This window comes from Scyliorhinus torazame, chromosome 5 (assembly GCF_047496885.1).
Source record: "Scyliorhinus torazame isolate Kashiwa2021f chromosome 5, sScyTor2.1, whole genome shotgun sequence".
NCBI classification, from domain to species: Eukaryota; Metazoa; Chordata; class Chondrichthyes; order Carcharhiniformes; family Scyliorhinidae; genus Scyliorhinus; species Scyliorhinus torazame.
In genome coordinates this window covers 10,948,522-10,961,482 of record NC_092711.1, presented here as the reverse complement: position 1 = coordinate 10,961,482, position 12,961 = coordinate 10,948,522, and the positions used below count along the sequence as shown (strand labels likewise).

The window sequence follows — 12,961 nt, the reverse complement described above, 5'->3', positions numbered from 1 at the left end:
CACCCGTCGTACGCACTGTAATATGGATATAGGCTCAGTGTAAACACCCGTCAGTACGCACTGTAATAGGGATATAGGCTCAGTGTAAACACCCATCGTACGCACTGTAATAGGGATATAGACTCAGTGTAAACACCCGTCGTACGCACTGTAATATGGATATAGGCTCAGTGTAAACACCCGTCAGTACGCACTGTAATATGGATACAGACTCAGTGTAAACACCCGTCAGTATGCACTGTAATAGGGATATAGACTCAGTGTAAATACCCGTCAGTACGCACTGTAATAGGGATATAGACTCAGTGTAAACACCCGTCGTACGCACTGTAATAGGGATATAGACTCAGTGTAAACACCCGTCAGTACGCACTATAATAGGGATATAGACTCAGTGTAAACACTCGTCAGTACGCACTGTAATATGGATATAGGCTCAGTGTAAACACCCGTCAGTATGCACTGTAATAGGGATATAGACTCAGTGTAAACACCCGTCGTACGCACTGTAATATGGATATAGGCTCAGTGTAAACACCCGTCAGTACGCACTGTAATATGGATACAGACTCAGTGTAAACACCCGTCAGTATGCACTGTAATAGGGATATAGACTCAGTGTAAACACCCGTCGTACGCACTGTAATATGGATATAGGCTCAGTGTAAACACCCGTCAGTACGCACTGTAATAGGGATATAGACTCAGTGTAAACACCCGTCAGTACGCACTGTAATATGGATACAGTCTCAGTGTAAACACCCGTCAGTACGCACTGTAATAGGGATATAGACTCAGTGTAAACACCCGTCAGTACGCACTATAATAGGGATATAGACTCAGTGTAAACACCCGTCAGTACGCACTGTAATAGGGATATAGACTCAGTGTAAACACCCGTCAGTACGCACTGTAATAGGGATATAGACTCAGTGTAAACACCCGTCAGTACGCACTGTGATAGGGATATAGACTCAGTGCAAACACCCATCAGTACGCACTGCAATAGGGATATAGACTCGGTGTAAACACCCGTCAGTACGCACTGTAATAGGGATATAGGCTCAGTGTAAACACCCGTCAGCACGCACTGTAATTGGGATATAGACTCGGTGTAAACACCCGTCAGTACGCACTGTAATAGGGATATAGTCTCAGTGTAAACACCTGTCAGTATGCACTGTAATAGGGATATAGACTCAGTGTAAACACCCGTCAGTACGCACTAAATAGGGATATAGACTCAGTGTAAACACCCGTCAGTACGCACTGTAATAGGGATATAGACTCAGTGTAAACACCCGTCAGTACGCACTGTAATAGGGATATAGGCTCAGTGTAAACACCCGTCAGCACGCACTGTAATAGGGATATAGACTCGGTGTAAACACCCGTCAGTACGCACTGTAATAGGGATATAGTCTCAGTGTAAACACCCGTCAGTATGCACTGTAATAGGGATATAGACTCAGTGTAAACACCCGTCAGTACGCACTAAATAGGGATATAGACTCAGTGTAAACACCTGTCAGTACGCACTGTAATAGGGATATAGACTCAGTGTAAACACCCGTCAGTACACACTGTAATAGGGATATAGACTCAGTGTAAACACCCGTCAGTACACACTGTAATAGGGATATAGACTCAGTGTAAACACCCGTCAGTACGCACTGTAATAGGGATATAGACTCAGTGGAAACACCCGTCAATACGCACTGTAATAGAGATAGAGACTCAGTGTAAACACCCGTCAGCACGCACTGTAATAGGGATATAGACTCAGTGTAAACACCCGTCAGTACGCTCTGTAATAGGGATATAGACTCAGTGTAAACACTCGTCAGTACGCGCTGTAATAGGGATATAGACTCCGTGTAAACACCGGTCAGTACGCACTGTAATAGGGATATAGACTCCGTGTAAACACCCGTCAGTACGCACTGTAATAGGGATATAGACTCAGTGTCAACACCCGTCAGTACGCACTGTAATAGGGATATAGACTCCGTGTATACACCCGTCAGTACGCACTGTAATAGGGATATAGACTCAGTGTAAACACCCGTCAGCACGCACTATAATAGGGATATAGACTCAGTGTAAACACGCGCCTGTACGTACTGTAATAGGGATATAGACTCCGTGTAAACACCTGTCAGTACGCACTGTAATAGGGATATAGACTCAGTGCAAACCCCCGTCAGTACGCACTGTAATAGGGATATAGACTCAGTGTAAACACCTCTCAGTACGCACTGTTATAGGGATATAGACTCAGTGTAAACACACGTCAGTACGCACTATAATAGGGATATAGACTCAGTGTAAACACCCGTCAGTATGCACAGTAATAGGGATATAGACTCAGTGTAAACACCCGTCAGTACGCACTGTAATAGGGATATAGACTCAGTGTAACACCCGTCAGTACGCACTGTAATAGGGATATAGACTCAGTGTAAACACCCGTCAGTACGCACTGTAATAGGGATATAGACTCAGTGTAAACCCCCGTCAGTACGCACTGTAATAGGGATATAAACTCAGTGTAAACACCCGTCAGTGCGCACTGTATTAGGGATATAGACTCAGTGTAAACACCCGTCAGTGCGCACTGTATTAGGGATATAGACTCAGTGTAAACACCCGTCAGTACGCACTGTAATAGGGATATAGACTCAGTGTAAACACCCGTCAGTACGCACTGTAATAGGGATAGAGACTCAGTGTAAACACCCGTCAGCACGCACTGTAATAGGGATATAGACTCGGTGTAAACACCCGTCAGTACGCACTGAAATAGGGATATAGTCTCAGTGTAAACACCCGTCAGTATGCACTGTAATAGGGATATAGACTCAGTGTAAACACCCGTCAGTACGCACTAAATAGGGATATAGACTCAGTGTAAACACCCGTCAGTACGCACTGTAATAGGGATATAGACTCAGTGTAAACACCCGTCAGTACACACTGTAATAGGGATATAGACTCAGTGTAAACACCCGTCAGTACACACTGTAATAGGGATATAGACTCAGTGTAAACACCCGTCAGTACACACTGTAATAGGGATATAGACTCAGTGTAAACACCCGTCAGTACGCACTGTAATAGAGATAGAGACTCAGTGTAAACACCCGTCAGCACGCACTGTAATAGGGATATAGACTCAGTGTAAACACCCGTCAGTACGCTCTGTAATAGGGATATAGACTCAGTGTAAACACTCGTCAGTACGCGCTGTAATAGGGATATAGACTCCGTGTAAACACCGGTCAGTACGCACTGTAATAGGGATATAGACTCCGTGTAAACACCCGTCAGTACGCACTGTAATAGGGATATAGACTCAGTGTCAACACCCGTCAGTACGCACTGTAATAGGGATATAGACTCCGTGTATACACCCGTCAGTACGCACTGTAATAGGGATATAGACTCAGTGTAAACACCCGTCAGCACGCACTGTAATAGGGATATAGACTCAGTGTAAACACGCGCCTGTACGTACTGTAATAGGGATATAGACTCCGTGTAAACACCTGTCAGTACGCACTGTAATAGGGATATAGACTCAGTGCAAACCCCCGTCAGTACGCACTGTAATAGGGATATAGACTCAGTGTAAACACCTCTCAGTACGCACTGTTATAGGGATATAGACTCGGTGTAAACACTCGTCAGTATGCACTGTAATATGGATATAGGCTCAGTGTAAACACCCGTCGTGCGCACTGTAATAGGGATCTCGACTCAGTGTAGACACCCATCAGCACGCACTGTAATCGGGATATAGACTCAGTGTAAACACCTCTCAGTACGCACTGTAATAGGGATATAAACTCAGTGTAAACACCCGTCAGTACGCACTGTAATAGGGATATAGACTCAGTGTAAACCCCCGTCAGTACGCACTGTAATAGGGATATAGACTCGGTGTAAACACTCGTCAGTATGCACTGTAATAGGGATATAGACTCAGTGTAAACACCCATCAGTACGCACTGTAATAGGGATATAGACTCAGTGTAAACACCCGTCAGTATGCACAGTAATAGGGATATAGACTCAGTGTAAACATCCGTCAGTACGCACTGTAATAGGGATATAGACTCAGTGTAAACCCCCGTCAGTACGCACTGTAATAGGGATATAGACTCGGTGTAAACACTCGTCAGTATGCACTGTAATAGGGATATAGACTCAGTGTAAACACCCATCAGTACGCACTGTAATAGGGATATAGACTCAGTGTAAACACCCGTCAGTATGCACAGTAATAGGGATATAGACTCAGTGTAAACACACGTCAGTACGCACTATAATAGGGATATAGACTCAGTGTAAACACCCGTCAGTATGCACTGTAATAGGGATATAGACTCAGTATAAACACCCGTCAGTACGCACTGTAATAGGGATATAGACTCAGTGTAAACACCCATCAGTACGCACTGCAATCGGGATATAGACTCGGTGTAAACACCCGTCAGTGCGCACTGTAATAGGGATATAGACTCAGTGTAAACACCCGTCAGTGCGCACTGTATTAGGGATATAGACTCAGTGTAAACACCCGTCAGTACGCACTGTAATAGGGATATAGACTCAGTGTTAACACCCGTCAGTACGCACTGTAATAGGGATAGAGACTCAGTGTAAACACCCGTCAGCACGCACTGTAATAGGGATATAGACTCAGTGTAAACACCCGTCAGTACGCTCTGTAATAGGGATATAGACTCAGTGTAAACACTCGTCAGTACGCGCTGTAATAGGGATATAGACTCCGTGTAAACACCGGTCAGTAAGCACTGTAATATGGATATAGACTCAGTGTAAACACCCGTCAGTACACACTGTAATAGGGATATAGACTCAGTGTCAACACCCGTCAGTACGCACTGTAATAGGGATATAGACTCCATGTATACACCCGTCAGTACGCACTGTAATAGGGATATAGACTCGGTGTAAACACCCGTCAGTACGCACTGTAATAGGGATATAGACTCAGTGTAAACACCCGTCAGTACGCACTGTAATATGGATATAGGCTCAGTGTAAACACCCGTCGTACGCACTGTAATAGGGATATAGACTCAGTGTAAACACCCGTCGTACGCACTGTAATATGGATATAGGCTCAGTGTAAACACCCGTCAGTACGCACTGTAATATGGATACAGACTCAGTGTAAACACCCGTCAGTATGCACTGTAATAGGGATATAGACTCAGTGTAAATACCCGTCAGTACGCACTGTAATAGGGATATAGACTCAGTGTAAACACCCGTCAGTACGCACTGTAATAGGGATATAGACTCAGTGTAAACACCCGTCAGTACGCACTGTAATAGGGATATAGGCTCAGTGTAAACACCCGTCAGCACGCACTGTAATAGGGATATAGACTCGGTGTAAACACCCGTCAGTACGCACTGTAATAGGGATATAGTCTCAGTGTAAACACCCGTCAGTATGCACTGTAATAGGGATATAGACTCAGTGTAAACACCCGTCAGTACGCACTAAATAGGGATATAGACTCAGTGTAAACACCTGTCAGTACGCACTGTAATAGGGATATAGACTCAGTGTAAACACCCGTCAGTACACACTGTAATAGGGATATAGACTCAGTGTAAACACCCGTCAGTACACACTGTAATAGGGATATAGACTCAGTGTAAACACCCGTCAGTACGCACTGTAATAGGGATATAGACTCAGTGGAAACACCCGTCAATACGCACTGTAATAGAGATAGAGACTCAGTGTAAACACCCGTCAGCACGCACTGTAATAGGGATATAGACTCAGTGTAAACACCCGTCAGTACGCTCTGTAATAGGGATATAGACTCAGTGTAAACACTCGTCAGTACGCGCTGTAATAGGGATATAGACTCCGTGTAAACACCGGTCAGTACGCACTGTAATAGGGATATAGACTCCGTGTAAACACCCGTCAGTACGCACTGTAATAGGGATATAGACTCAGTGTCAACACCCGTCAGTACGCACTGTAATAGGGATATAGACTCCGTGTATACACCCGTCAGTACGCACTGTAATAGGGATATAGACTCAGTGTAAACACCCGTCAGCACGCACTATAATAGGGATATAGACTCAGTGTAAACACGCGCCTGTACGTACTGTAATAGGGATATAGACTCCGTGTAAACACCTGTCAGTACGCACTGTAATAGGGATATAGACTCAGTGCAAACCCCCGTCAGTACGCACTGTAATAGGGATATAGACTCAGTGTAAACACCTCTCAGTACGCACTGTTATAGGGATATAGACTCAGTGTAAACACACGTCAGTACGCACTATAATAGGGATATAGACTCAGTGTAAACACCCGTCAGTATGCACAGTAATAGGGATATAGACTCAGTGTAAACACCCGTCAGTACGCACTGTAATAGGGATATAGACTCAGTGTAACACCCGTCAGTACGCACTGTAATAGGGATATAGACTCAGTGTAAACACCCGTCAGTACGCACTGTAATAGGGATATAGACTCAGTGTAAACCCCCGTCAGTACGCACTGTAATAGGGATATAAACTCAGTGTAAACACCCGTCAGTGCGCACTGTATTAGGGATATAGACTCAGTGTAAACACCCGTCAGTGCGCACTGTATTAGGGATATAGACTCAGTGTAAACACCCGTCAGTACGCACTGTAATAGGGATATAGACTCAGTGTAAACACCCGTCAGTACGCACTGTAATAGGGATAGAGACTCAGTGTAAACACCCGTCAGCACGCACTGTAATAGGGATATAGACTCGGTGTAAACACCCGTCAGTACGCACTGAAATAGGGATATAGTCTCAGTGTAAACACCCGTCAGTATGCACTGTAATAGGGATATAGACTCAGTGTAAACACCCGTCAGTACGCACTAAATAGGGATATAGACTCAGTGTAAACACCCGTCAGTACGCACTGTAATAGGGATATAGACTCAGTGTAAACACCCGTCAGTACACACTGTAATAGGGATATAGACTCAGTGTAAACACCCGTCAGTACACACTGTAATAGGGATATAGACTCAGTGTAAACACCCGTCAGTACACACTGTAATAGGGATATAGACTCAGTGTAAACACCCGTCAGTACGCACTGTAATAGAGATAGAGACTCAGTGTAAACACCCGTCAGCACGCACTGTAATAGGGATATAGACTCAGTGTAAACACCCGTCAGTACGCTCTGTAATAGGGATATAGACTCAGTGTAAACACTCGTCAGTACGCGCTGTAATAGGGATATAGACTCCGTGTAAACACCGGTCAGTACGCACTGTAATAGGGATATAGACTCCGTGTAAACACCCGTCAGTACGCACTGTAATAGGGATATAGACTCAGTGTCAACACCCGTCAGTACGCACTGTAATAGGGATATAGACTCCGTGTATACACCCGTCAGTACGCACTGTAATAGGGATATAGACTCAGTGTAAACACCCGTCAGCACGCACTGTAATAGGGATATAGACTCAGTGTAAACACGCGCCTGTACGTACTGTAATAGGGATATAGACTCCGTGTAAACACCTGTCAGTACGCACTGTAATAGGGATATAGACTCAGTGCAAACCCCCGTCAGTACGCACTGTAATAGGGATATAGACTCAGTGTAAACACCCATCAGTACGCACTGTAATAGGGATATAGACTCAGTGTAAACACCCGTCAGTATGCACAGTAATAGGGATATAGACTCAGTGTAAACACCCGTCAGTACGCACTGTAATAGGGATATAGACTCAGTGTAAACCCCCGTCAGTACGCACTGTAATAGGGATATAGACTCGGTGTAAACACTCGTCAGTATGCACTGTAATAGGGATATAGACTCAGTGTAAACACCCATCAGTACGCACTGTCATAGGGATATAGACTCAGTGTAAACACCCGTCAGTATGCACAGTAATAGGGATATAGACTCAGTGTAAACACACGTCAGTACGCACTATAATAGGGATATAGACTCAGTGTAAACACCCGTCAGTATGCACTGTAATAGGGATATAGACTCAGTATAAACACCCGTCAGTACGCACTGTAATAGGGATATAGACTCAGTGTAAACACCCATCAGTACGCACTGCAATCGGGATATAGACTCGGTGTAAACACCCGTCAGTGCGCACTGTAATAGGGATATAGACTCAGTGTAAACACCCGTCAGCGCGCACTGTATTAGGGATATAGACTCAGTGTAAACACCCGTCAGTACGCACTGTAATAGGGATATAGACTCAGTGTAAACACCCGTCAGTACGCACTGTAATAGGGATAGAGACTCAGTGTAAACACCCGTCAGCACGCACTGTAATAGGGATATAGACTCAGTGTAAACACCCGTCAGTACGCTCTGTAATAGGGATATAGACTCAGTGTAAACACTCGTCAGTACGCGCTGTAATAGGGATATAGACTCCGTGTAAACACCGGTCAGTAAGCACTGTAATATGGATATAGACTCAGTGTAAACACCCGTCAGTACACACTGTAATAGGGATATAGACTCAGTGTCAACACCCGTCAGTACGCACTGTAATAGGGATATAGACTCCATGTATACACCCGTCAGTACGCACTGTAATAGGGATATAGACTCGGTGTAAACACCCGTCAGTACGCACTGTAATAGGGATATAGACTCAGTGTAAACACCCGTCAGTACGCACTGTAATATGGATATAGGCTCAGTGTAAACACCCGTCGTACGCACTGTAATAGGGATATAGACTCAGTGTAAACACCCGTCGTACGCACTGTAATATGGATATAGGCTCAGTGTAAACACCCGTCAGTACGCACTGTAATATGGATACAGACTCAGTGTAAACACCCGTCAGTATGCACTGTAATAGGGATATAGACTCAGTGTAAATACCCGTCAGTACGCACTGTAATAGGGATATAGACTCAGTGTAAACACCCGTCAGTACGCACTGTAATAGGGATATAGACTCAATATAAACACCCGTCAGTACGCACTGTAATAGGGATATAGACTCAGTGTAAACACCCATCAGTACGCACTGCAATCGGGATATAGACTCGGTGTAAACACCCGTCAGTGCGCACTGTAATAGGGATATAGACTCAGTGTAAACACCCGTCAGTGCGCACTGTATTAGGGATATAGACTCAGTGTAAACACCCGTCAGTACGCACTGTAATAGGGATATAGACTCAGTGTAAACACCCGTCAGTACGCACTGTAATAGGGATAGAGACTCAGTGTAAACACCCGTCAGCACGCACTGTAATAGGGATATAGACTCAGTGTAAACACCCGTCAGTACGCTCTGTAATAGGGATATAGACTCAGTGTAAACACTCGTCAGTACGCGCTGTAATAGGGATATAGACTCCGTGTAAACACCGGTCAGTAAGCACTGTAATATGGATATAGACTCAGTGTAAACACCCGTCAGTACACACTGTAATAGGGATATAGACTCAGTGTCAACACCCGTCAGTACGCACTGTAATAGGGATATAGACTCCATGTATACACCCGTCAGTACGCACTGTAATAGGGATATAGACTCGGTGTAAACACCCGTCAGTACGCACTGTAATAGGGATATAGACTCAGTGTAAACACCCGTCAGTACGCACTGTAATATGGATATAGGCTCAGTGTAAACACCCGTCGTACGCACTGTAATAGGGATATAGACTCAGTGTAAACACCCGTCGTACGCACTGTAATATGGATATAGGCTCAGTGTAAACACCCGTCAGTACGCACTGTAATATGGATACAGACTCAGTGTAAACACCCGTCAGTATGCACTGTAATAGGGATATAGACTCAGTGTAAATACCCGTCAGTACGCACTGTAATAGGGATATAGACTCAGTGTAAACACCCGTCGTACGCACTGTAATAGGGATATAGACTCAGTGTAAACACCCGTCAGTACGCACTATAATAGGGATATAGACTCAGTGTAAACACTCGTCAGTACGCACTGTAATATGGATATAGGCTCAGTGTAAACACCCGTCAGTATGCACTGTAATAGGGATATAGACTCAGTGTAAACACCCGTCGTACGCACTGTAATATGGATATAGGCTCAGTGTAAACACCCGTCAGTACGCACTGTAATATGGATACAGACTCAGTGTAAACACCCGTCAGTATGCACTGTAATAGGGATATAGACTCAGTGTAAACACCCGTCGTACGCACTGTAATATGGATATAGGCTCAGTGTAAACACCCGTCAGTACGCACTGTAATAGGGATATAGACTCAGTGTAAACACCCGTCAGTACGCACTGTAATATGGATACAGTCTCAGTGTAAACACCCGTCAGTACGCACTGTAATAGGGATATAGACTCAGTGTAAACACCCGTCGGTACGCACTATAATAGGGATATAGACTCAGTGTAAACACCCGTCAGTACGCACTGTAATAGGGATATAGACTCATTGTAAACACCCGTCAGTACGCACTGTAATAGGGATATAAACTCAGTGTAAACACCCGTCAGTACGCACTGTAATAGGGATATAGACTCAGTGTAAACACTCGTTTGCACGCACTGTAATATGGATATAGGCTCAGTGTAAACACCCGTCAGTATGCACTGTAATAGGGATATAGACTCAGTGTAAACACTCGTCAGTACGCACTGTAATAGGGATATAGACTCAGTGTAAACACCCGTCAGTACGCACTGTAATAGGGATATAGGCTCAGTGTAAACACCCGTCGTACGCACTGTAATAGGGATATAGACTCAGTGTAAACACCCGTCGTACGCACTGTAATAGGGATATAGACTCAGTGTAAACACCCGTCAGTACGCACTGTAATAGGGATGTAGACTCAGTGTAAACACCCATCAGTACGCACTGTAATAGGGATATAGACTCAGTGTAAACTTCCGTCAGTACGCACTGTAATAGGGATATAGACTCAGTGTAAACACCCGTCAGTACGCACTGTAATAGGGATATAGACTCAGTGTAAACACCCGTCAGTACGCACTGTAATAGGGATATAGACTCAGTGTAAACACCCGTCAGTACGCACTGTAATAGGGATATAGACTCAGTGTAAACACCCGTCAGTACGCACTGTAATAGGGATATAGACTCAGTGTAAACCCCCGTCAGTACGCACTGTAATAGAGATATAGACTCAGTGTAAACCCCCGTCAGTACGCACTGTAATAGGGATATTGACTCAGTGTAAACACCCGTCAGTACGCACTGTAATAGGGATATAGACTCAGTGTAAACACCCGTCAGTACGCACTGTAATAGGGATATAGACTCAGTGTAAACCCCCGTCAGTACGCACTGTAATAGAGATATAGACTCAGTGTAAACCCCCGTCAGTACGCACTGTAATAGGGATATAGACTCGGTGTGTCATTAATCTTTGTGATCTGCAGGTGATTCGACATTTGCAACAGTTGTTAGCTGTTTTTGGTGAAGTGATTGGAACTGAACAGCTCACTGAAGGTACGTCTGAGACTGGCCATGTAATTCATTCTCTTCACCTGGCTGAATATTTGTCACTCGCCTGTCACATGTTTAATGTGTTATCGTGCCCTTTCTGTCACATAACACAGTAACGCTCTCGTATCTGTCATGTACCTCAGTAACTCTCCTATCTGTTACTTATCTCAGTGACTCTCTCCTATCTGTCATTTATCTCAGTAACACTCTCATATCTGTCACTTACCCAGGAGCACTCCGATCTGTCGTGTACCTCAGGAAAGCTCCTGCATCTGTCACATACCTGAGTAACGCTCTCGTACCTGTCACGTGGCTCAGTGACGATCTGGCATCTATCATGTACCTCAGTAACACTCTCCTACCCATCGTGTATCTCAGTAACACTCTCATACCCATTGTGTACCTGAGTAATGCTCTCGTATCCATCGTGTATCTCAGTAACACTCTCCTACCCATCGTGTATCTCAGTAACACTCTCATACCCATTGTGTACCTGAGTAATGCACTCGTATCCATCGTGTATCTCAGTAACGCTCTCATACCCATCGTGTATCTCAGTAACACTCTCATACCCATCGTGTACCTGAGTAATGCTCTCGTATCCATCGTGTATCTCAGTAACGCTCTCATACCCATTGTGTACCTGAGTAATGCTCTCGTATCCATCGTGTATCTCAGTAACTCTCTCATACCCATTGTGTACCTGAGTAATGCTCTCGTATCCATCGTGTATCTCAGTAACACTCTCATACCCATTGTGTACCTGAGTAATGCTCTCGTATCCATCGTGTATCTCAGTAACGCTCTCATACCCATCGTGTATCTCAGTAACACTCTCATACCCATCGTGTACCTGAGTAATGCTCTCGTATCCATCGTGTATCTCAGTAACGCTCTCATATCCATCGTGTACCTGAGTAACGCTCTCATATCCATCGTGTATCTCAGTAACGCTCTCCTACCCATTGTGTATCTCAGTAACACTCTTGCATCCACTGTATCTCTCAGTAACACTCTCAATACCCATCCTGTATCATGTAACATTCTCATAACCATTGTGTACCTAAGTATTGCCCTCGAATCCATCGTGTATCTCAGTAAGGCTCTTGTCTCCGTTGTGTCTCTCAGTAACACACTCATACCCATTGTATACCTCAGTAACACTCTTGAATCCATCGTGTATCTCAGTAACACCCTCACATCCATCATGTACCTCAGTAACTCTCTTGTATACATTGTGTACCTCAGTAATGCTCTCGTGTCCATCATGTGCCTCAGTAACACTCTCGTATCCATCATGTACCTCAGTAACACTCTCGTACCCATCTGGTACCTCAGTAACGCTCTTGTATCCATCGTGTACCTCAGTAACGCTCTCGTAAAATCTGGTACCTCAGTAACACTCTCGTACCCATCTGGTACC

The 12,961-nt window shown here is 44.6% G+C and overlaps 1 protein-coding gene across 1 annotated transcript in view; it reads left to right on the top strand.

Annotated features, from left to right (window-relative positions):
* ipo4 (importin 4) overlaps positions 1-12,961 on the top strand; it is a 186,908-nt gene that overhangs the window by 165,641 nt on the left and 8,306 nt on the right. Inside the window, exon 29 of the mRNA XM_072501599.1 lies at positions 11,472-11,541. Coding sequence (XP_072357700.1) covers positions 11,472-11,541 — 70 coding nt within the window. The remainder of the gene's footprint in view (positions 1-11,471; positions 11,542-12,961) is intronic.